Below are 24,138 nucleotides of genomic sequence, written 5' to 3'. Positions count from 1 at the left end.
GCTGAGTGAGGTTGGTCAGAGAAAGACGAACGCCACAGGCCTTCCCGCGCGTGCAGAGCTGCAGGACAGACACGCGAAGGAAGAAGAGAGACGACCAAGAACAGACTCAGCTAGAGAGAAGGGGTGCTCAGCAGGGGTGGAGGGTGGGGAGGGAACCAGGGCCAGGGGATGAGGCGAGCACCTCCCATGAGGAGCACAGAGCCCTGCGTGGAAAAGGGTGAGTCCCGGCACCGAAACCGGCACCATGCTGCGGGGCGGCCACTCTGGAATCCGATCCTAAAAAAGCGGATCAGGCACACGGCGGCAGCCACAAAAGCCAGGATGACACAGACCATCGTGGGAGCGTTCCTGGCCCCGAAACCCCACAGACCTCGGGGGGCATGCGTGCATCTGTGCGGGTTTGGGCTTGGACTTGGGCAGACGCGGGGGCAACACGGGTCTGCTCCTGGTCCCGACCTCGCCCACTGCCCCTGTTCCAGGCCCTGGTGCTCCCCTGACCTGGAACCCTGCCTGGCGCTCACCCTGTCACTGTCCCAGGAGCCCGGGCCCGTCTCGAGCCCCTCTGCCTTGTGTCCACCATGGAGGCAGCCCCGACCACGGGCAAGTCCTGCCGCAGGTGCACTCACTGTGTGCAAGGCCCGGGCTTCTGCTGCAAACATGACTCCAGGTGCCTCTCATGCAGCCGCCGAGGTCGCTGCGGAGTCCGTCCTCGCGACGCTTCCAGACTCGTCCACTCTGCCTGCAGCAGAAACACACGCGTTTGTGTGCACTTGCGCTCGGGAACAGGCCCATGCCACGGACCACCCCAGGCCACTCCCACGAGGCAGCCCCCCCCCACCCCCAGCCCACACCAGATCCTGGGCTCAAGGCACCTGTGCAGCGGGAGCTCACCCAGGGAGCCCCGCGCCAGCCAGCGGAGGGCCTGGGAGCCCGTGGGGATTCGGGGTCGCCGGGCTCACCCCAGCAACCTCCGGGATAAAACATGCTCCCCCAGCCCTTGGTTAGGGGACAGCTCACGAAGGCGCAGTCCACACCCCTGCAACCAGCTGCCTGACCGGAGGGCTCCAGGGCGACCAGGCATCCAGGCTCCCAGGTGTCCGCTGCTGGGAAACACCCCGCCAGCCTCCCCCCGACCCCGCCCCGGCGACCAAGGCAGACCCTGCTCCTCCAGACTTACCTCCAGGGGACAAGCAGGCACAGGAGTGTCGCCTGGGGCTGGGAATCAGGCGGAGTACTGGACCCGGCGGCCGCTCGCCTCCCCCAGCCGCCCTGCGCCCTCGCCCTCTTCAGAGTCCCGGGCTCCCCGCACCTGCGCGGCTCACGCATGCGCGCTAGGCACGCGCTCACCTGTGCGGGGAAGCGGGCATGTGTCCGCGCGTGGGCCTCGGGCCATCCAGACGCAGCCGACACCCTCCTGGGAGCGCCTCCCACACAGGTTTCCGAGGGGACAGTGAGTCCACTGTGATCAGCTGCCTGCTGAAGGGCCGGGGCTCCACTCGTCCTCCCTCATGGCTTCTGGGGCTCAGACTGCTCCCCAGAGTGAACCCCGAGGCTGTGGAGGACTCACGCCCCCACATCCGAGGGCAGCCACTCGAAGCTGGCGCCAGGCAGTGCCTTTTCCGTAGGGATGCTGGTGGGCACAGGGGTCTGGAATAACTGGGACTCTGGGAGGTCGGTGTGGGGTCAGCTGGGCCCTCAGACCCCGCTTCCCTGTCCCCCTCCCTCCTCAGGGCCTTGGCTGCCTGTGGGTGCTCCCCGCCCGTCTGTCACTCGCCTCTTCTGGACAGTTCTCTCTGGCCTGGGGCTCACGCTCCCGCACAGGGGCACCCCCAGGGATGATGGCCTCCCTCTTGAAATCCTTTCAAATGTGGCCCTGTGCACTTGCTCAGGGGCAGCGCGTCTCTGAGCGGGGGGTCCTGATGCTTCCCGGGCTTCCCCGGCCATGGACTCCCCTGCTCAAGGTCCTGGGCTCTCCCTGCGCACTCCCTGTTGGGGTTCCCACCTCCCGCCATGCCTGGTGGGGCCCCAGGTCACCCATCTCTGCAGGCCAGCTTCCTCCCCGAGGGTCTGTCCAGGGCTGGCCACACCCGCCTACACGGGGGGCCCAGGGAGGAGGGAGCCCCTGCCCACAGTCTTTCTGAGGAGGAGCCTTCACCTGCCTGGGTCACACAGCATTCCTGCAGGCGGCCCCAGGGGCTGCCAGGCTTTCGTGCCCACTGCTCCCCACATTGGTGTGTGCCCTGACCTGGCAGGGCGATCCCAAGCCTGCTGCCCTGGGCAGAACAGACCTGATATGCGGGTTAAAGTGGACGCTGAGTACCCCTGAAACCCCCTCCTGTTGCCCACCCTTGTTGGCCGACCCTGCCCTACTCCAGATCCCGGGCTCCTCTGACCTGCATCTGCCCTTGTACAGTCCACACCCTGGGAGCCAGTCTCAGGCTGCAGGGGGCAATGTAGTCTGTGGAGACAGGGCCTTTCCTCAACCTCAGTCTCAGGCCTTAGGGACTCCCCCCAGCATGAGCACACCCAGAAGAGAGCTTCAAAGCTCTCACAGGCAGATCCCCTCCTGATTGCAGAGTCCATCACTTTCTGGGCCCATCATCCCTACGACAGAGCCCAGGAGGCCCCCCAGAGTTGGCAAAAACCTGGGACAGCAGTCCTCTGTGTTAGCGATGCTGGCCCTCCCTGGTGCCTGGCCCTGTCCTCAGGCCCCACCACCCTCCCCAGCTGCAGGGACTCAGGGTGCTGACTAGGAGAGAGCCAGCCTGTTCCATCAGCACGGACAAACAGATGAGCCTTGTCAGAGCGGTGAGGCCCCAGGTCCCAGGAAGACGGCAGAACATGGCGATGGAGACTGTGCGGCACCAGGCCCAGCCCATCCCCGTGCCTGGACCCGGGGGAGGAGGAGCTCAGCCCCCACACCTGGACGCCAGGGGGAGGTACTCAGTCCCTAGGCCTGGCAATCCAGGGCCAAAGACGTGGTCCCCATGGCTGAACCCGGAGAAGGACAAATGTGTCCCCCACGCACAGAACTCAGAAGTGATGTGTTCTCCACACGTGAGGGTGGCCATGTCAACCGAGGCCACGTGAGCTGGAGCCATGTGGACCAAGACCATGTGCGTGGCCCCCACATGGACCAACGCCACCACCTGAGCTGGGGGTCCCATGACCCAAGGCCACACGGGCTAAGGCCACACATGTGGGTGACCCGTGTTGAGCATGCAGGTGAGGCTGTGTGAACGGAGGCCATGTGAGCAGGTGGCACGTGGTTCGGTCTCTCTGGAGGGCCCTAACAGAGCAGTCACCAGGAACGATGCATAGCAGGACGCACTGGGGCCACCCAGCCTCCATGGGGGCGCCCTAAACCCCTCCTCACGATCTGGGGCCTCTCCCCTTGGTGTGCAGATGCTGGCTTCACGCTGGTGCTGGCGGGTTGCCCCCGTGCATGTTGGCGTCAGGCTCTCCCCTTCTAAGAAAGACACCGGCTGACTGGGTTAGACCCACCTTAGCGACCTCGTTTCCCCTCCGGCACCTCCGTGAAGACCCCATGTCCGCACAGAGCAACTTCTGTGGTCCTAGGGGCGGGGCTTCGACGTGTGGGTTGAGCCCACCACCCGCCGTCCAGGCAGTTCTGGAAGCCCCGAGACAGGCATGAGGAGCCGTTGGACCCGGGCCCACGGGGAGGCAGAGGGGCCGCTCCCGGGGAGCCCAGCGTGTGGTTCTCCTTCGCCCCTCGAGGGGCCAGCTCGAGGCCGCCTCCCACCGCCCCCACACCCCACGCTGTCCTCTCGCCCAGCCTGGCCGCCGTATTTGGTTACAGACTGAGAGCCCCTCGGAGGAGGGGACCCTCCAGGATTCGTGTCCGCGTGGGCCCTGCGAGCGGGAGGAGGTGGCGCTGGATGGGAAGTGAGTGTGAGTGTGAGGGGTGTGGCCAGGCCCCCGTGAGCAGGAGCCTTGGCCGTCAGCCTGAGCCGGGCGCTTGGCACTGATGAGTGGCTAAGAACCCCTCTCGTGTGTCACATGTCAAACGTGACTCTGCTCCGTGTCACTGAGGCCCCGGCTGATGGGGGTCCCACGGGGACAGCACCACGGTCCCAACAGGGATGGGGGGAGGCTGCCCAATGCCGGCCTTGGACATGTCTTCTCAGAAGCACCTTGGGTCGATGCCGTCCACATTTCTTTGTCTGGAACACATCCTGGAGTCACAGGAGAGAGGGCCGCCCCTTTCCTGCGGATAATCAGTGTGCGCTGAGGCAACCCCAAGTGCCGGGGGACCCCAAGACCCCAGCAATGCGGGGGGGAAGGGAGCTGTCCTTTCCCTGGACTTTTTTTCTGCGAATCTGTATTATACTCTGTAGTCACGGCAAGCGATTGAATCATTGTGATACGGTAGAACGTAGCGTCCCTGAGCCACTTTGTGGGTGTGGCTTGGGGCATTAAATGACACCCTGTGTGGCTGCCACCACCTTCCGAATGTTCTTCACTTCCCCAAACGGACGCCACCTCCCCATCAAGTTCTTCACAACACAGAGGGCTTCCTGGGCCCAGAGAAGCCAAGGGCCGTGGTCCCGAGGGCGGGCCCCAGCCAGCGCCGGTCTCCTGTGCCCTGTGACAGTCACACGGCGGGAAGGGTAGAGCCACTGCCCTCTGCACACAATGTTCCCGTCGGAGGTCGCGGCCGCACATTCCTGTTCCTGTGCTAATCAGCTCCCGTGAAGCCGAGTGGGTCCTGACCCTAAGTGGATTCTCCAGGATGTGAGGCCAAGAGGGAAGGGACTGTCGTCAGGGGAGGACGGGGGGCCGCGTTGGGGAAGGTGTGCTGCGCAGGGAGCTGGCGCTCGTTGTGCCTTCCTGTATGCAAGCGCAGGATGAGCAGCGGGGGCCCGGCCGCCTGCAGGAACCTGGTCCCTCTGCTCTGTCCCCCCAGAATCAACCCGAGAGTCAAGCTGTTGACAGCCCCAGTTAGAACTGTCCCGACGCAGCCGTCCCTGCGCGCGGCCCCTCCCGGGGTGCTGGCAGCTCAGGCAGCCCCGCAGACGGACGGAGCTTTCTGGCTTCGACCATGCGGTGGCGGCAGGAGGCGGGCACGCTGCACACGGGTGTTGTTGCTGGGGACAGTCCAAGAGGGAAGCAGTGCTCCAGCGAACCTCCTGTGGGATCCCCGCCGGGCCCTGGGGGGCCCCTCCACAGGAGAGGCGGGCGAGGCAGCGAGGGAGCGCCCGGAGCCAGAGCCGGAGGGACGCTCGGTCGGGGAAGGGCGGGGAGAGGTGGAAACCCGAGAAACATGGAATGGCGTGGACCACCCTGTGAGGGTCTGACCGGCGGCAGGCATGCCCGCAGGCGTCCCGGGTGCCGGCGGTGTCACACCCGGCAGTGCCCTATAGTCCAGGCAGCGCCCTGGAGCGTGCCTCCCGAGCCCACGCGGTCAAATTTTCCAGAAACATCTAAATTGCCCGAATCAACCCTAGAGTTAGGGAGTGATGTGGCCGCGAGGCTGATTGCCTGTGGAACCCCAATCCCATGGCCAGGCCTGCGCTCACCTTGTGCTCGGGCTTGCAGGTGTCCTGGGCCCCCGGCGGAGGGAGGGAGGCCACAGGGCCCCCCGTGAGGCTGGCGTCCCCGCGTGTGGAGGCCAGACCAGGGGAAGCCAGCCCAGAGGTGCTGCCCGCCAATGCTGCAGGCAAACACATAAAACCTTCCGGAAGATTAGCAGAGTCGGGCGTGGAGTCAGTAGCCACGTGTACGCGGGAGAACAGAGTCCGTTTCCCCCCCCAAGGGTTCGAAGTCGTGCAGTGACCCTGTTTACCAGAAGCCGGCAAGTGCACAATCGCTAAAAATCACTTCTCAAGTGAGGGCGTGTGAATCAAGGCAGTGACCGCGGTGGCCAGGTGCCCCGAAGGTCACTGTGGCCGCGGCAGGTAATGACGCAAACACGTGGATGGAAGAATCCGCAGAGGGCCAGCCAGGACCTCGCCTTCCTGGGGGGGTCTGTGCCACCAGCACGCTCACGGGGACAAAGACACACGATGGATACTGAAATGCTGTACACCAACACCCGTGTCTGCTCTGACAGTTTCGAAGGAAGCGAAAATTACGGAAGACCTGGAACCTGGTACCACAGTCCCCGTCCTGCAAATGTCCGGAGCTGTGAGGCCCTGATGGACCCAGCACGGGCAGGAGAAAGGGCAGGTTCACGGCCCACGGCCAGCCCCGTGGCCAGCCCTGCAGTGACACAAGTGAGCACCGCAAGGGAGGGACAGGTGGATGGTGCAAACAGGCCCCCCTCCTGAGAAATAAGGAAATGCCCGGAAAACTGGTGGAACCAGGAAGGGGACGGATGGTAGCCCGATCTCAGGGGCTCACTTCCTGGCCACAGGGCGAGCCCCACGCGGCTCGCCCTGCGGCACTCTCCTCCCCAAGCCAGGCCAATAGGGCAGCCGCCCTGGGGAACAGTCCCGGCTGCTGGCGGTTTGGTGGGTGTGCTTCCCCATGGGCACTTAAATGCACCCCAGCTGGGAAGCAACATGATGTATTGACCAGAGCAGGTCCCGCCCTTGGCCATGAAGGGCCAGGAGGCCGCCTCCCATGCCCTCCGGAGGTGCAGGCAGGTCATCCCTGGTGCACACGCCCGCCCCAGCTCCAGGTGCGCCAAATCTGTCCAGCCTGGGCTGCTCCCAGCCCACACGCAACCTCACCGTGGAACACACGACCCAGGGCTTGAGAGGCTGGGAACCCTCACGAGGAGCTCAGAGCTCTGCCCAACAACCTGAAAGGATGCCCCCACGAATGGACGGTCGCCGGGCGGTTCCAGGAGAAAGGACTCTGTAAAGGCCTCAGTTCTTCCCCCAGATCAACCTAGGAGTCCGGGGCTGTCCCGACACGAAGGTCAGGAAGGAAGATTTACAAATAGCCGACGAGCTAATCCTGAAGGTCCCGTGCAGAGTGGGGCTCCTGGTGCGTCGGAGCTCAGGGCAGGCTCGCGGGCCTGCCGTGGGGACCCCACCCTGCGCCTCCCTCCAGGCCCGCCTTTGCGGGGTCTTGTTGTTGGTTTACGACCGTGGTTCCCATGAGTTTCTCCCCTAGCGGCCTCCGAAGAGAGGACGTGGGAATAAACGCGCGTCTGAAAATGTCTTTCCTTGTCCTGCTGGGTGTTTTTCGTGTCACTTCCTTTAAATACCCCTCCCCTGTTCGTTAGATCTTTTTTCTTGAAAATTCTCTGAGGCAGATGCTGGGTGTCCTGGGAAGGCCCTCGATGTATTTTATTTTTCCTCAATTTCTCAACTCACTGTCTGTTCTACCTTCTAGGAAATTTTACAAATTTTATGAATTCTTATCTTCTAATCCTTTCATAGAAAATCTTTATTTGACAACCATTTATTCTGACTTTACAGACACTTCCTACGGAGTGATGTACCAGTGTGGGCCCTGGTGCTGCACTAGAGATCACAGGCCCTTATAGGCCACTCCTGGAGACTAGGGCCTTTAGTGGGGACTGTCCCAGCGGTGCTCCGGGGAGGACGGCCCACCAGAGCGCCCCTCAGGGGCCACAATTTCACTGTGGATTTTGCTCCCTCATGAGTCCTCCTCCCCAAGGATAGCATTCCATTAGGGAAAGTGACCTCTTGAAAATGATATCCTTGGGGCGCCTGGGTGGCTCAGTGGATTAAGCCGCTGCCTTTGGCTCAGGTCATGATCTCAGGGTCCTGGGATCGAGCCCCGTGTCGGGCTCTCTGCTCCGCAGGGAACCTGCTTCCTCCTCTCTCTGCCTACCTCTCTGCCTACTTGTGATCTCTCTCTCTGTGAAATAAATAAAATAAAATAAAAGAAAGAAAATGATATCCTTCAGGGACGGGACAGCATCCCAGGGCAGACACCAACACTTGCCACCATGGGTGACGTCCCCGCAGGGGGCCTTGGCTGGGAAGGGAGTGAGAAATTTGCCGGCTCCCCTCCACCTTGTGGTTCAATGCAGACTGGGTGCTCTGGCTTTAGCCCGAGTATTTCATTCCTTACATGATGCCCCTGGGCTCCCAGGTGGTTTCAGTCAAGGGGAGGGCCCAACTGGCATCCAGCGGCCCACGACGCCTAAGGGCAGGTCCCCAGAGCCCCGGGGAAGGGTTGGCCAGCCAGGCCTGCCCTGGCAGCTGGGTGGGGCTTAGTGTGGGCCACTGGGCACAGTGGGCTCTGTGTGGCGCATCCCATCCCTCCATAGGGGTGGGGAGGCCTTCTTGGGCTCAGGGCAGTTCTGGGCCTGGCTGCTCACCCAACACGGTGAGTCCATTTAGGTCCCCCGTTTCTGACGCGCACACAGCGCAAGCATAACGAACGGCCCTTTGCCCTTCTCCTCCAGAGCACGGAGGTGGCCAGTTCTGTCCCTGTGCCCTCCAGCCCTGAGTCCCCATTTCTCCACGAAAGGCTCACCTGGCTCTGTGTGAGGCCAGAGCAGCAAGGGGTGGTGGTGGGAAACCGGCCTTGCACGGATGTTGAGCCTCCACCCAGCACACGGAGAGGACGAGGCTCGGCAGTCCGATGGGGTGGAGGGATGGGCCAAGGTGGGGGCGGCAGGCAAAGGGTGAGAGGGCATTCCGGCAACAGGAACAGCTCTGGGGGTGCCGGTCCAGGTGGTGCGGGAGGTGCAAGGACGAGCCCACAAAGGTGCTCTGCTCCTCGACCGGGGCGGGGAGTGGGGGGGTGGGTACCGACCGCCCAGCTCCAGCCCGCGTCACGGCTGTCCCGCAGGGGGTGGAGAACCCCACCTTCTATCACGTCACACAGAACACCCGACCACCTTGTGATCCAAAATCAAGGCTGTATTTATCTTCATTGATTGACACGAGAACTCAATGTTTAAAACCACCAGAGTCCACAGGGGACACACGGGTCGAAAATACAGAACAAAGCAAATGGCCGCAGACGGTCCAACCAACGAGGCCCGAGAGCGCAGCAGACACAGGCGCGGATGCCAGGGAACAGAGAGGGACGTGGAGGACGGGACAAAGGGACGTTCGGGTGGTTATGAAAGCAAAACCGAAACCAAAAGGAGATCATGCCAAGGCCTCCATGGGTGGAGGAGTGCGCAGGGACCTCTGCTGACGGCCTTCGCACGGAGAGAGAGTGGACAGAAGCTACTATTCCTGTTTGCAACGAATCTCCAGACTCTCCACTCCTAACACTCTGCTACAGAGTCTGAGGACGCAACAGGCACGGGGGTTCACAGGACTGTCCTTGCGGCCAGAGCCACGGGTCCGAGAAGGGCGGGGCCCAGCTCGCCCGGGGCGGCGGGAAGGGACCCCCCCCCCCCCCCCGCCCCACCTGCCGCCGCCCCGTCCCACCTCGGAGCGCTTGCATAGTTGAAGATCTGCAGCAGTGAAGCTTCTAGCGCGTCCAGCGGACAGAGAGCAGGCTTGGGGCCAGGTTACACAAAGAACCAGAGAGGTTTCTAGAAACTGCCTTTTATAAAGTCTACCTAGGTTAAGAATTTAATAATGTCATATATTTATATTAACAGACTATTTACATATTTCATTTGTTTTTTTTTTAAAAACAAACCAAAAAAGAAATCTTATGCTTCCACATAAGGCAAAAAGAGTTTTGTACAGTATTATTATTATTTTAATATATATCTGTAACTTCGGTTCCAAGTACCAAGGGAGGGCCAGGCGGGCCCTGAGTGGGGGCCTCACAGTGCGCTGGACAAAATGACCGTTTTTTTTTTTTCTCCATAAATAAGACAAAAGATCCTGGGGTTCTAGAGCGGGATCTGAGGCCTTTACATTGCAAATCTGAACTGAAGATAAAAAAGCAAAGTTTCTGTTTTGTTTCTTTTTAAATGTCTAAACAGCACAAAGTTGAAAAAAATACAAATCTATTAAAAACGCTTCTCACCTGTGGGAAAAGATGTACAAACTTGAATTCTCCTCCAGTAGCCTAATTCCAAGCTCAGAAAACAAAAGCTCACCCCCAGCAAAGACTGTGCAGACTTCGGGTGTTAAGCAAGTGTCACCCCAGGGCTGACGGCGCTGTGCTTAGGTTCTAGAAACGTCCGCGTAGAAAAGTTTACAGCAGTGCATTTGTGGAAGGGTCTGTACACGGGGCGCGGGGTCCCGCGGGGACTACCGTGCCTCCACCTCCTGGGGGTTGCGGGATGGGGAATAGTCACGCGCCTCGGGCCCGTGGCCCCCAAGCGGCGTAGTCCTGCTGCGCGGCGGCGGCCCGGGGGGCGTGGGGGGCCCGCCCGAGGCCACCAGTGGGGGCGGCGCGCCCAGCGCAGCAGCGGCGGCAGGCGGGGTCCGCGCCAGGAGCCCGTTGTGTAGCGCGGCGGCCGCGGGCCCGAGGCGCGGGTAGTGCAGGGAGCCCAGCGCGGGCAGGAGCGCGGCGCTGTCCAGGTGCGCGGCGGCACCCAGGTGTGCGGCCCGCACGCGCTCCAGCTCCTCGCGGCGTGCCTCCCGCAGGCGCTCTGGGCTGTAGTCGTGGGGCTCGCGGTCGCGGTAGGGGCGCTCAGGGGGCTCAAAGAGGGCGGCGGGGCCCGGGGCGGGGGCGGCGGCGGGCAGGGCGCGCCGGGGCAGCTCCAGGCCACGGTAGGCGTCGCGCAGGGGCTCCCACGTGAAGCCGAGGCGCTCACGGGCCACTGGGCTGGGCCCGAGCTGCAGGGGTGCAGGGGGCGCTCGTGGCCGCTCGGGCGCTGGGTGCAGGGCAGCCCCTGGGGGCTCGGGAGCTTCACTGTCTTCCCTGCGCTCCTCCTTGACCTTGATGTCACCCTGGGGCCGCTCGGTGGGTGCCTCGGGCGGCTTCCCGGGCTCTCGGCCCAGGAGGCCGGCCAGGCGCAGGCTGTCGCCCAGGGCCGCCTTGCTGTAGGGAGACAGTGGGCGCGCGGCCAGCTTGGCGCCATCCTCCTTGGCCGGAGAGCGGCTCTCCTTGACGCGGGGCTCGGCCTCGCGCTCGGCAGGGCCGCCGGGCCGCCCAGGTTCAGTCTGGCCACGGAGCAGGAAGCTGCTGACTGGGGGGCCCAGAGGGGCTGCGGGCGAGGCCCGGCTCAGCATGCGTGTCTTCTCCAGGAGGTCCCTGGGAGCGACAAGACAGACACCTTCACTCAGTCCAGGGGCAAGAGGGGCTTCACGTAACAGGGTGCTGCTATACCAAGCTCCCCCTCCATGACCTCCAGATCCTTGGGATGTCTGTGGGGGTCCCTGAAGCATCCTGTCAACACAGGGGTACAAGCCCACATCCTCACAGGGCCCACAACACCCCATGTCTTTTCTCCCCTTGATAAACTTGGAAACCAGCTTTGCAGCAGGACCGCAAAGCTCTCCCCAGACCCAAGCCGCTAAGCCCGAGGCAGGATAGAGGCAAGTTCACGCTGGGGAGGCCCCACCGCAGTGTGCCTCTGAGCCCTTTGCCCCGAGTCCAGAACAAGGAAGAGGGCATGGCCGCCAGGGCCTTGGCTGGGAATCCCCAAAAGGAGGAGGGGCAAGGCGGGGAGCTTCCTGCTCCTGTCCACTCCATCGGTCAGCCACAATGGAACCACCTCAGGTTCCAGACTCTGCTGCTGACTCTGGAACAGGACTCCCACCTGCCCTGCCAACCTGATCCTGCTGCCCAGGCGCAGCCAGCCTCAGCCCCGTCCTCCCAGCCAGGGACTCTCCCACAGGTGCCCCTCCCAGAGCCAGATCCCACCTTGAAGATGCAGATGGCTCCCTGCAGACGCCCCGCTGGGGTCGCCGAGCCGAGCTGACCTTTCCTGCGGCCACCTCCAGGGCTGGATCCGCCCTCTCCGTGGCCCCTGTCCCAATCCTGGGGTTCTCCATGGGGCCCCCTCTCTACTGGCCTTCCCCAGCCCCGAGGGTACAGCAAGGGGGCTCTCTACACGGAGCTGAGGCCGGTGCCACTCACCGCTCCTCCCTGCCCTTGTCCGGCTCTCGGTCGTGATTGGTCAGGGCTGAGACCCGATCAGGGTCCACAGGCTTAGGCCACGGGGGTGGTGTGGGAAAAGAGGGTGGCGCTCGGTGCAGTCGGTTCCAGGCCTCATGGGGGCTGGGCAGGCCATGCAGTGCGGAGCTCTCCTTGGGGGCAAAGATGCCGCTGCCCTGAGCTAGAGAAGGGCGGGAATGTGAGGCCAGGATAGCATCCCCACCCCAAGTGAGGGTGCCCCGTGGAACTGCAGGGCTGCTGGGGAGAAGCACACCATCCCTGCAACACCACGGAGGTGGCCAGAGAGTAACAGTCAGCCAAGGGTCAGGGTGCAGACCAAACCCACAGTAAGAGCCCATGCGTGCCAGTGGGAGAGCAGAGAGCAAGCTTGGTGGTCACTCACTCAGTGTGTGGCTCCCCAGGCCTCCGAAGGCGCTGCTGCCCAGGCTCCCCAGGCCCCCGAAGGTCCCTGGCCTGCTGAAAGGGTCTGTGGGGACAACCGGGGCTCAGGGTTTTGCGCGGCTCCCGTCAGGGCTCCCTCCTGACTTCACTTGAACACCAGAGCCTCTCCTGTGATCCCAAACCAAGGCAGGTGCCCCTCTACAGTCTGAGGGCTGTCCTATTTCTCAAGATCCCCTCCCCGCTCACTGGCATCCTCCCCCCCGTCAGACTTCAGAGACCGGAGAGCGCACCTACCTGTCAGGTGACCGGTGGTTAGGAAGCCGCTGGGATGGGCGGAGGGTCCGAACGGGTTGGCAGTGGGATGGGCAGCACCTATGAGGGCAGGTTAACAGGAGCCTGATAATAGACCTGGGGCCTCCTATTTGTGGGTCATTCTTAGAGTGGGGACACCCCAGCTTCCTCCAGGGGCCTGTCTACATCTCCCGCTGGAAGCTCACGAGGGGAGAAGGGAGGGATGAAGGGATGAAGGCACAGGGGTCCCCAGAGGACAAGGTGTAAAGGCAGCCCTCAAGGCTGTGCCGAAGACACTGGCCCCAGGACGTCCAGCTGGAAGCTAAGAAGCAATCTTGGCAACCGAAGCGTTGCTGAAGAGAACGTGTCTTCTCCCGCGGCGTCCCCCAGCCACAGCCCACAGGTGTCATCACACAGTCCAGCCCTTGCTGGGCTGAAGCCTGGCTCGACGGCACCCCCAGGGTGGCCGATTTGGGCCCCAAGCAGGGGCTGTGGGGTCAGGGTCCAGCCCAGTGGCCACACACGCCGGCCGCTGTAGAGGGAGCATTCCCGGTGCAGACCAGTGACGCGGCCGCGTTCATCTCGCCAATGTCCCCGGCTTGGGGGACACCGCAGTGGAGAGTTTGCTTGTACGGGGCCTCTGTGGCCAGCCCCACCACCGCTGCCACGGGGTTTCCCATCTCCCCAGCACACAACCAGTGGCTCTCCCGAAGAACTCAGAGGCCAAAATCATCAAATGGAAACTTCGGAAGTAAGAATTAGTGCCAGCTAATGGAAATGTGCCCCCGTGTGTGCAAGGGGGCCACGCTGCTTTATGAGCACACACAAGAAAGAGCCGACAGGCAGGCTTCCGGCTCAAGGAATCGGGAAGGGCAGTGGCGCAGATGTGGAGAGAAACAGCCATGCTAGAGCAGGGCTGAGCCCGGCCGCGGGACGAGATGCCCGGCAGGCAGGGCAGGCCACCTGCATCCGTGACCGCGGGGCCTGGTGCGGGCGAGAGGATGTGCCATCCCCGCAGGGCGGGGATTCCAGGCTCCGAACAGCGGAGGAAGCCACAGCTCCCCGGGCTCCACAGCGAAAACACGTCCTGCCGACTCCATGGACTGGAGCCCAGACGGGGGGACTTGTGCACTCTGAGGCACACCCTCATCTGGAGGCCGACAAGGAGCTGAAGCCAGGGACTGGCCAAGTCACGCTGCTGGAGGCCAGCCGGGTGGTCTTGTCCATACGCAGCACCCCAGCCCACTAACAGGGCCCACCCTTACAGGGTGCACGGCCAGGTCGAAGGAGGCTGCAGGGGGAGGGGAGCATGTGTGCACATGGAGGACGGCAGTCAGGAAGGGCTGAGAAGGTGACGCCCGGTCCTGACAGCTGGGGAGGGGAGGAGCGGGCCCCTCCAGAGATGGGGGCGCTGCTCATCTCGCGGGCCTGGGTGGCTGGCCTCGGGGGTACCTGCAGGCGAGGCTGGGGACGTGGGGCTTAGGCTCTCGGCTCCTTGTGCAGCAGCGTCCCACAAACCTTACTCATTTGCACAGACACCGGTTCGTGCCGGGTGACTGCTTTCCTTCTGGGAGTCTGGTTTGGGTGTGTGTGGACAGAGGAGCCGCGTGACCGCCCCCGGCTGGAACCCTGCGTGCTGGGTCTGCGAGTGTCCCAGCAGCACAGCACAGGGTGTGGGCTGTCTCAGTTCCTTGCCGAGGAAATGGGGTGCACCCTGGGCCTCCCCAGGCCAGCTCTCAGCAGTCCTGCGCCTGGCCTCCTGCTGATCTCCTGCCGCAAGACTTTCCCTTTCGCCCATTCTGCTATGTCCCTTCCCTGAGATGCATCTTAGCCCTCGGGGTAACCTATGCTGAGTCCTAGAAGGGCTCCCCGTGATCCTTGAACCTGGCGGTGTCCCAGAGCCCCAGCATGGCAAGCCGGTGCCAGACAGACATGTGGATTCTTGGGGAGCTGTGCCTAAACCCTTCCCAGGAGTCCCGGGAGGGAGGCTAGAGTGGGAGAGGCGCAGGCCAGACCCGGAGGAGGACTCCTGCCCTACCTTGGGTGGGGGCGGGGAGACAGCCGAGGCGGGAGCTCTGGGGTGGAGAGGGAGCCCGGGCTTGGGGGTATCATCTGTGCTGGCACAGAGGTGGCGGGTGCTGGGACTGACCCAGCAGCATCGTGGGGGAAACAAACCCACGGATGTGTCTGAACTGTCCTGTCGGAGCACCAGCCCAGGGAACAGGCAGGACCTCCCCCATCCTTGTGCTCTGGGCAGGGCGCCTTACCCGAGCCAGAGAAGAGGGGCCGGGCCAGGTCCTGCGGGTAGTGGAATCCGGCGAACATGCCTGGGGCTGGGGGTCTGCCGGACAGGTCCAGCTTGGTGCCCACCTCCAGCTTGTGGGGGTCCAGCTGCACCTGCTGAGAGGGATGGAGCACGTCCAGGGCCCGCCTGTCCTGCCCACCAGCGTGCGACATCCTCCTTCCTGCTGGGGCGGAACCAGACCCTCGACCCGACGCAGGAGAGCCTGGTGCTGTCAGGGCAATGTGTGACGCGTAGAGGGGGCAGCTCGCGCCTCCTGCGGCCTCTGAGAGCCGCGCGTCTACACCGGAGCCCCTCGGTTCAGACAGACGCCACGCTTCCATCGGTAAAGCTTTCCCTGTGCTACAATTTCGCAGAACGGGACTGAAAAAGCAGATTCAGGTACTGTTGTTTTTTGAATACGCTCCAAGCTTCCGGTGACTGGATCTGGCCTCACTGTTAGCATTTAAGTTTGTTACATAAAACAAACATGCCTGTGGTTCTCTCATAGCTGTACGAGGCTAAGGGGGCACGCAGACCCTCTGGGGCTCCCTGTCCTCGCACTGGGGTGCTCCAGCCCACGTGGGGGCCGCCCCTGGGGCTATACCCGAACATTCAGACATTCGCAGAGCGAAACACACAGTGTTTTGTCCTAAGACCCTGTGGACCTCTCATAGTACATGTTGGCGTGATGACTTCTGAAAGCGAGGCACAGAGGTGCGTGTGACCCAGAGTACAACAGAGGGGTCAGGACCCTTTGGGGATGGGGATTAGGAGCTGGAGCCCCGGCTGCCCCTGTTCTGGTGTGGGTAAGGGCCTCTCCTGCCTCTGCCTGCCTCTGCCTGCCCTTCCCTGGCATCCCTAGCCTGCAGCGTGTCCCCAGAGGGCCAGTGGCTGCCTCCTCCCCGTGTTGTCTGGGTTATGGCCTGGGGGCCCACCTGCCTCTCCCAGACACACACCACGGGTACTCACTAAACGCCTGCAGGAAAGGTCACGGGGACGCCTCAAATGATGTTGGTGGGACCAAAACAGGGTCAGCTCCTCCCAAACCCCTGCCTGGGGGCCTCCTGGGCAACCCCCACCCTCTGGACTCCCCCCCAGCCCTGCCCCACGTGCCAACACAAGCAGCGCACGGAGACACCTGCCGGCCGGCAGGACGTGGGATGGGCTCACCTTGACCTTCTGCTGATGGTGGTAGATCTGCCAGGCGATCTGCACGTGCACCGCACACCACCTCCCAGGTTTCTGTGACAGGCGGGCCACACACTCAGCCACACGGGGGCCTCTTCCTGCTGCCTCCCCAGGCTCCTGCTGTCCTGGGCACCCCTGGGCCATCCGTGAGGTCCCCGCCATCCTCCCCAGCCATGAGCCTCCCTCCCAAGGACACAGGCGCACATGTGCGGGCGTGTGCTGCACACTTACCCTGACTGCAGTCCGGTAGGGGTCGGACACCTGTCGGCGATGAAGAGGGAAGGGTGAGGTCCCGGCTCTGTGGGCGGGCCTGCTGCTGCCACCACCCTCCGTGAGGGGCTGGCTGGGTGACCCCAGGGAGGGAAGGGTGGGCAGGGAGGCCACCTACCCCAGGGGCTTTCTGGAGGAGAGTGTGAACAGCACTGGCCCGGCCCGTTACCTCGATTGGGTTTGAAGTCTGAAGGGAGAGAACAGGGTATGACAGAGCTGCAGAGCTCGGGCCCAGGCAGAGGACCCCAGGGGGCCCTGCACCCTGCCACCCGGGGGGGGGGGGCTGACTTCCCACACCCTCTGCCCAAGGGTGTCGCAATGGTGGGAAGGCGCTCCGGATAAGGACATGCCCAGGTTAGGAGGCTGAGGCAGCCCTGCTCTGGGGAGGATGAGAGGAGCAGGCCCATTCCTCTCTGGGGCCTCCTGTGACGCAGATGGCCCCACACTGACCACCCCACAAAGACCTCCCCTTTGCCCCGATGCCCCCCATGCCAGCTTCCAGCACGCCCAGCTCAGGAACAAGGACACACGAAACCTGACTACCGTTGCTCCCTTGTGTCCTCCCAACCCCGGCCACTGCCTAGGCTGGGGGTCCGGCTGAGGTCCCTCAGGGAGTATGGGAGCCCCCAGCCCTCTCCGGCCACGAGGCTGCACAGCCACATCCCCCTGGGATGGCTGGCTCACACCAACACCAGGATCACAACACACACAACTGCACAGCGGGGCTCCCAGGTGCCCTGAACCCCATCCCACCCCAGGTGTAGCTGGTACCTTGGGCTGAAAAGCACCCTGTAGGGACCCAAAGGGGCCTGGGTGTGGGAGCAGGGTGGGCAGTCCGGGGACGGCAGAAGAGAAGGACGGGAAAAACTGCAAGAAAAAGAGGGGGAGCGTTCCAGGGCCCCGGCTGGGAGCAGGGACATCCTGGGTGTGGACGCTGGGCCTGGCCCCTGCGCTATGTGGAAGGGAACCTGACAAGGCCTCTGGGCAGGCATGGCCCCACCCTTTAACCATGACCTCTAGCCCACTGACCACAGAGGGACACTCACATTGGAATGTCGGAAGTAGGGGCTGTCCAGCTTGGGTGCGTACTTATCAAACTGGAAAAGAAAAAAGCGGAGAGTGAGGCCTCCCTGAGCCATCCCACACCCTCCACTGGGCCCAGCACCCACACCCTGTTGGGCCAGGCAGAGGCCTGGAAAGCTGTCCTGCTTCCTGTGGCTGGTAACCTGCAGCCAGCTGATCCCTGGGGTCCCTGAGGACACTGGCCCAATGCCCTGAACTGGCCCCTTAGGGCCCAGCTCGCAGACTGGGTGGGTCCCCTCCCTGGTCTAATGGACCCACGGCGGGAGGTGCAAAGGGGCCCGTCTGTGCCATCCAAGTGTCCTGGCTGATGCCTGGGAGGGAATGCTGCTGTCATCACAGAGGGCATGGAGCCCAGGGCTGGCAGTCAGGCGGTCACATGCACCCAGGCCCCCAGCAGCCTGGCCCTTCACAGAGCAAAGCCCTGGCGAAAGACTCCGCCCCACACGGTAGATGGCTCAAGAGATGGGGGCCCACGACCTAGGGCCCATGGGAGGGAGTCCTGGCTTCCCGCCCCCCTCAGTCCTGTCTCAGTCTCCAGACCTGCTGTCCTGCTGCTGACCGAGATGCTGAAAATCCTGTGTGGCTAAGACTGGCCCCAAGGCCGTGTCACCCGTGTGCAGGCGTGGGGCACCCACCCAAGCCCAGGACAGAGAACCTCACAACGGGACCCACAGAAGGACCAGAAGGAGGGGCCAGGCGGACAGACGGACAGAGAGGGACAGCGTTGGCCGGCGTGCGTGTGGAGAGCGTCTGCGTGTGCCTGCTGTGTGTCCCGCCCGCCCGCCCGCCCACATGGGGGGCCTACGCACCGGCGGGGGTGCGGCGGGTGGCAGGAGCGGCGTCGGGGGCAGCCCCGCGGGGAAGGGGGCAAATGTGTGTTGGTGCTGGTGTGTGTGCTGGTGTGTGTGTTGGTGCTGGTGGAACTCCGCCCGCAGCAGAGCCCCCGGGCCCAGGGGGGCGCCGGGCCGCTCAGCGCTCTGGACCAGAAAACGCGCGTTCAGCTCTTGCCTGAGCAGCTCGTGATCTACAAGAGAAAAAGAGAGAGAGACGGAGAGGCACGTCGGCCGCGGGCTCCGGGCGGGGCGAGGCGGATAGTCACCTGGCACTGGTTTCGGCAGGCCAAGCCGTGGTGGCCGCTCGCTACGTGCGGGCCCCAGGGTGGAGGTAAGAGAGGAGCCTGTGACCAAGTACCAATCAGAATCCCCGAATGAGGCTGGCAATACATGATTGGCTGGCTGAATGAGATCAACAGGCTGGCATCTAAAGGCAAGAGAGAACACCGTGAGCCCCCGGTGCCCCCTGTCCCCCCAGCCCAGCGTCCTGGTCCCATCCCAGGGCACAGGGCTGCCCGCACCTGCGTTGGGCTGCTCAGGATTTTACAAAGAACTTGGAGACAAGACCCCTGGGAGATATCTTCAATGACCCCACACTTTGCCTTGAAAGGGCATCTGCCAGAACCAAGCAGGAAGGGAGAAGCCAGGCTGCTGCCGTTCGCCCGGAAACCCCCTGCTCCAGGACTCAGCTCTGCACGCCCCCACAAAGGGCCTGGGGCCCTCGTCCCAGACACACTAGGGATGAGAGGCTGCAAGGATCACAGCAGGCCCTGGAAGCCTTTGTTGGTGCAGCAACCGAGACGCTCCAAGTCCCCCTCCCCTTGACAAGGCCTAGCAAGGGCTCAGGAAAGAGCAGGGAACATGTCTGCATTTCCGTGGGCACATACAGGGCACCCATGCGCCAGCACACACATGCACAACCCAGACAGAGGCAGGGAGCCTCCTCTGCACCTGGCAGTGGGACCTCCCACCTGGGAAACAGAAGCCTGCGGAGGGGGGTGCTGGGAGGCGGGGTTGCCATCAGTCCCTGGGGTCTGGGAGCAGGTGGGGAGGCTTTGCCTCAAGTGCCCACACCCCTTCCCCGGATAGACCACGTCCCTCCCACCTGCCCAGAGGGGAGGACCACAGAGTGGAGGGGCAGTGACCCCAGCCCCAGCCAGTACCTACCGGCAGGGTGTCCTGGGAGGACCAGGCTGTTGGCCGGCAGCGCCGGGGGCGGGGGCAGTGTCGGGGGGGCAGCGAACATGGCCGCCGCGTGGTGCTGGTGCTGGGCCTGCGAGCGGAGCGCCAAGTGTGAGGTAGACAGGTGGGGGCCCGGCCCGAGAGGCGACAGGGACGCGTGCTTCGCGAGCCCGAGGCTGGCGCTGCTGCTGGCGCTGCTGCTCCTGCTGCGGGGACCAAGGTTCAGCGCCCGGGGGCGGGGCGTCCGCGCAGCCCCGCCCCCCCGCCCCCCGGCGGCTCGCAGGCCCCCCAACCTCCCCTCCCACCTGAGGCTGTGCAGGCCGTTGTGCGCAGCCTGGCTGTGGCCGGCGAAGGCGCCCAGCGGCAGAGGCACGTGCGTCGGGAGCGGGGCGCGGGGCTGCGGGGGCGCGGGCGGCGGCTGCGGGGTGAGGCGGGGCAGGGCGGGGGCTTCCTTCTTGACCGGCGGGCTGGCCGGGGAGCCCGGCGCGGGGCCGGCAGAGGGCGCGGGGCTGCGCACGGTGGGCAGGAAGGGCGGCTCCGCGCTCAGCTCGCGGCTGCGCTCCAGGCCCGAGACTTTGGGCGGCGCCCCGGCCTTGGCCTCAGCCTCCTCGCCCAGCGTGGGGCCTGCGGAGAGAGGGCCGGAGTGAGCTGGGCCTGACTCAGGGACAGTAGCAGCGAGGTGGCGGCCAGGATGGAGCCCCCACCACCACCACCGCCCAGTCCAGAGGAGCCAGGGCTGGGGCCCAGAGAGCCTGCAGCAACTCCACTTTCTGGAGGGAGGCCAAGGGCAGTGGTCGGAACCCATGGTCTGCGTGGACAGGCCCTTCCAGCCACTGGGTCCTGCCTTGGCCACACCTTCACCTGTCGCCCTTGCCATTGAGCAACACGCGCGCTGGTGGCCTGCTTTCTTTCTGAAGCTACCCAGGTGACCCACGACCTGGGGGGAAACTCTCCAGAGGACTGGCCTCGCTGGGACGTGGTGGGAGGAAGTGGCTGCTCCCCCACCCCGCCAAAACCCACTGTCCAGGCAGATCCAGCTGACACTGGTCCCCTTGGAGCTGTGTGTGCTCACTCCCTGACCTTCTGCCTACTCATTCCAAACCCTCCTGTCCAAGCAGTGTCTAGGCAGCGGGCACACGTCCAGGCCAGAGGAAGCTCTGTCTGGAGTTTCCCAAGAGTGGGAATCCAGGTTCCTGATTGCGGTCACCCTGTTTGGGCTGCTGGTGGATTTCACTTCCTCCTGGGGCACATGCAGGCACTTGCCATGCTGAGTGGAGCAGAAAGCCTGCAGCTGCATGGCTGTGGGATGGGGCCGGTGAGACCCAGAGGACTCCACGGAACCTCTAGGAAGTCTCCTCTGCCGGCAGAAACAGGTGGTGGCAGGAAATAGCTCCTTCTGCCTCCTCTAGGGTGACATTTCCCACTGCCACCAGCCTGCGTCTGTTTGCTCAGGGACGGAGCTAGGGAGGAGGCCGCCAGGACCACCATGAGAACCGGGCCTGCCGGACCACAGCACCATCTCTATCCACTTGCTCACAGCTGCCGAGGGGAGCTGGCCTGGCACTCCGACCTCCTTCCTGCCTCTCTTCCATCTTTGTGCTGGCCCCTCTTGAAGGAAGCACAGCCCCGAGGACAGAAAGAGGCAGGTGTGGGCTGGGCAGAGCTGGGTGCCGCCAGTGCCCCAGCCCACTTGCAGCCTCTCCCTCACTGGGGAAGCAGGAGCACTACCAGTGATCATCCCTGCTGTGACCCTCCCTGGGCACTGCAGAGCCCTGACTGGTTTCCTGAGCTCTGCCTGCGCACATGAGTGGACCGGGCAGTGGGCTGAACTGTGCCAAGAAGCCATGTCTGAACAGTAATCCCTAGGACCTGTGAATGTCACCTAATTTGGAAAAAGGGTTTTTGCAAATGTCATCAAGCTAAGAATTTTGAGATGACACCAGTCTGGAACAGGGTGGGCCCTAAACCCAGTGACAGGCATCCTTCTAAGACAAAAGGCCAGGGGAGGTAGGAGGGACATGGCTCTGAGTCCAGGGACACTCAGGAGTGGAAGAGGAAGGAAGGAACCTCCCCAGGAGTTTTTGGAGTGTGGCCTTGCCAACGCCTTCAGCTCAGACTTCTGTTCTCCGGACTGCTGAGGGGGTAAGTGTCCGTCCATTTTTAGCTGCCCAGTTTGTGATTATTAGTTGAAAACACCCAGTTCTGTGTTTCACTCTGGGTCAATGCCGGCAGAGTGTGCCTTCCTCCCAGGACCTGTCTGGTCTCCCCTACCCTGATTCTGTCTGGCATGTGCACGCTTTGCTGAAATGCTTTGATCTGAGGATGAGGCTTCCCCACCTGAATCATGGGGAGACCATGCCCTGTTCCCAAGCCACTGCGGGCCCCCACGTTTCTGTACTGCAAAGCCTGTTGCATCCAGACCCATCTGGACGGAGCCTTCCAAGCGAAAGGGCCGCTTCTCTGTGCTGGGTCCAGGGACACTGATAGGCAGGCTGAATGTTGGGAAACTCACTGTCCAGAGCAGTGCTGGCTAGGAGAGCTTCCTGGCACTCTGTGCCTGTGCTACCCCACCCATGTGGGAGCCATCGGCCAGGGGGTGGGGCTGCTGTGCAGGGATCTAGTCCTTTCATGGCACCATTAGCCATGTATGTAGTGGTGGCCGTGGCAGCCAGCCTACACCATGGGTGTAGCAGGTGCCAAACCACAAGCTGCCAGTTGTTCCCAGAGCGCCTGACCCCATGAGCCTGGGGAGGGTCTGGGAACATGCCTTGCTACCAGTCCCAGTGAAGGGGCAGGAACCCCACTTTGGGAACCACTGCTCCAGTGCTGGCCCTGCTCCTAATTTCTGCTTTCCTTGTAGCTTTTGGTGAGGGGCTGAAAATCATAGCACATAACTCCTGCCTCAGGCTTTGCATCCAGAAGCCGACCCATGATTGAGCCCAATCTCTTGCCCCAAAAGGCTTGCTGTCCCTTCTCAGGATGGTTTTTGAAATGAGTCCTATCCTTTCCTAGAGACTAGGAGGTGAGGCCAAGGAACATGCTTACCTTTATCGGCTGCTGGGGCAAAGAGCTTCTCGGAGCCCACAGATGCCTGGAAGACAGAGAGGAGGGTCAGAAACCAGAGGGGACGAAGGGTTCAGGGGTGAACTTGGCTCTTACCCTGCCCCCCGGACATAGGTATGGATGGGTTTTGTGCATGCCAGGGCTGCCTGGCCTGGCAAATATGTCCTCCTGTGCCCACAGCTGCCACACGGGTGGGCACACAGGTCCCTCAACCCAAAATTGGAATCGAGGATGTTCAACAGAGACATGGCTGTTTAGTGTGACCCTGCCAGTGGGGGCTGGGACTTGGGAACTCAGGGGCACCTCGGCAGGACCAGCCCCAGGAACCCAAGGACCCCACTGGGCCCGGTGCTGGAAGATAGAGCAGAGCTTGGGACTGAACAGGTGGTAGGACAGCACCCTCCAAGTTTGGTCCAAGTCACATCTGGGGACCACGGCTAGGACGAGGTAGTGTCCACAGCAAAGCGTTCTGCTCTAGGTGGTTCCTCATGGACCCTCCCCCTCACCAGCCTCCCTCCTGGGGAGACGCCCACATGCACACAAGATGGTGGGATGTCAGGGTGAGGATGTGGCCCCACACGGAGGACCCTGCCACAGCTCATGGGAAGGAGCTCCCTGAAACTCCCTGAGTAGACCTTTTTTTTTTGCTAGTTGATTTTTTCCCCAAGATTTTATGTTTAAGTAATCTCTACACCCAACGTGAGGCCCAAACTCACAACCCCCAAATCAACATCCTACACTCCACCAACTGAGTCAGCTGGGAGCCCCATTAATTGACTTTTTAAAAAACAGCTTCCTGGGACATCTGGGGCGCTCAGTCGCTTAAGCGGCTGCCTTCAGCTCAGGTCATGATCCCAGGGTCCTGGGATTGAGTCCCACATCGGCCTCCTTGCTCAGCAAGGAGCCTGCTTCTCCCTCTGCCTCTGCCTGTCTATCTGCCTGCTTGTGCGCATGCTCTGTCTCTCTGACAAATAAATAAAAAAAACCCAGCTTCCCTGAGCTCGAACTCATATGCTGCACAATTCACCTGTCGAAAGTGTAAGATTCTGTGGTTTTAGGGTCTTTGCAGCTGTAAGCAACTGTCACCTTGGCCAGGCTTAGGACATTTTCATCACCCCAAAACGAAACCATGAGTTCTTCAGCTATCACGTCCCCTGGCCCTGGGACCACCGCCTCTCATGTGTGCAGAGGCCCTACTGCTGGACTTCTTGGTGGAGAGAGTGGCCAGTGGCTGGCATGGGGCGGTGGGGCGGGGGGTGTGCAGCAAACAGCGCAAGGACTCAACCGCCACCGAAGCCAGAGAGCAGCAGGTGCCGGCAAGGACGCAGAGAAGCCGGGGCCCTCAAGCACCACTGGCCGCAAGGTAAGAGGTGCAGCCGCTGTGGGCAGGGGTCCCGGGGGTCCTCACAGGGCTGTGTGGAAATACATCCAACAGCAATCTCATTCCTGGGCACACGCTCCCCCAGACTGGAAGCTGAGTCTGCAGCCAGTATCTGTGCCGGCAGACCCAGCGGCGCTATTCCCAGCAGCCAGGCAGGGGGAGGGGCCTGTGTCCATCGGCAGGTGTAGGAGGAACAGAACAGTCCAGACGGACCATGCATGCTGTCCAGCCTCAGGGAGGAAAGAAATCCTGAC

The 24,138-nt window shown here is 62.8% G+C and overlaps 1 protein-coding gene across 10 annotated transcripts in view; it reads right to left on the bottom strand.

The window, feature by feature from the left end:
• Positions 1-9,596: 9,596 nt before the first annotated feature.
• FBRSL1 (fibrosin like 1) overlaps positions 9,597-24,138 on the bottom strand; it is a 78,761-nt gene continuing 64,219 nt past the window's right edge. Inside the window, exons 6-20 of one of the 10 annotated variants that reach the window (XM_046024304.1) lie at positions 22,486-22,531; positions 19,746-20,064; positions 19,426-19,646; positions 18,617-18,685; positions 18,235-18,449; positions 17,383-17,439; positions 17,114-17,209; positions 16,461-16,529; positions 16,304-16,333; positions 16,055-16,126; positions 14,868-15,000; positions 12,604-12,681; positions 12,311-12,394; positions 11,890-12,088; positions 9,597-11,061 (exon numbers count right to left, since the gene is read on the bottom strand). In XM_046024304.1, the coding sequence (XP_045880260.1) occupies positions 10,113-11,061; positions 11,890-12,088; positions 12,311-12,394; positions 12,604-12,681; positions 14,868-15,000; positions 16,055-16,126; positions 16,304-16,333; positions 16,461-16,529; positions 17,114-17,209; positions 17,383-17,439; positions 18,235-18,449; positions 18,617-18,685; positions 19,426-19,646; positions 19,746-20,064; positions 22,486-22,531 (2,637 nt within the window). In that variant the 3' untranslated portion in view covers positions 9,597-10,112. Of the gene's footprint in view, positions 11,062-11,889; positions 12,089-12,310; positions 12,395-12,603; positions 12,682-14,867; positions 15,001-16,054; positions 16,127-16,303; positions 16,334-16,460; positions 16,530-17,113; positions 17,210-17,382; positions 17,440-18,234; positions 18,450-18,524; positions 18,686-19,425; positions 19,647-19,745; positions 20,065-22,485; positions 22,532-24,138 lie in introns of all 10 variants that reach the window. The other 9 variants (XM_046024306.1, XM_046024308.1, XM_046024307.1 and 6 more) reach the window with 9 other exon arrangements.

This window comes from Meles meles, chromosome 12, assembly GCF_922984935.1.
Source record: "Meles meles chromosome 12, mMelMel3.1 paternal haplotype, whole genome shotgun sequence".
Taxonomy (NCBI): Eukaryota; Metazoa; Chordata; class Mammalia; order Carnivora; family Mustelidae; genus Meles; species Meles meles.
The sequence above is the reverse complement of the archived record's forward strand: the minus strand, read 5'-3'. Positions and strand labels throughout refer to the sequence as shown.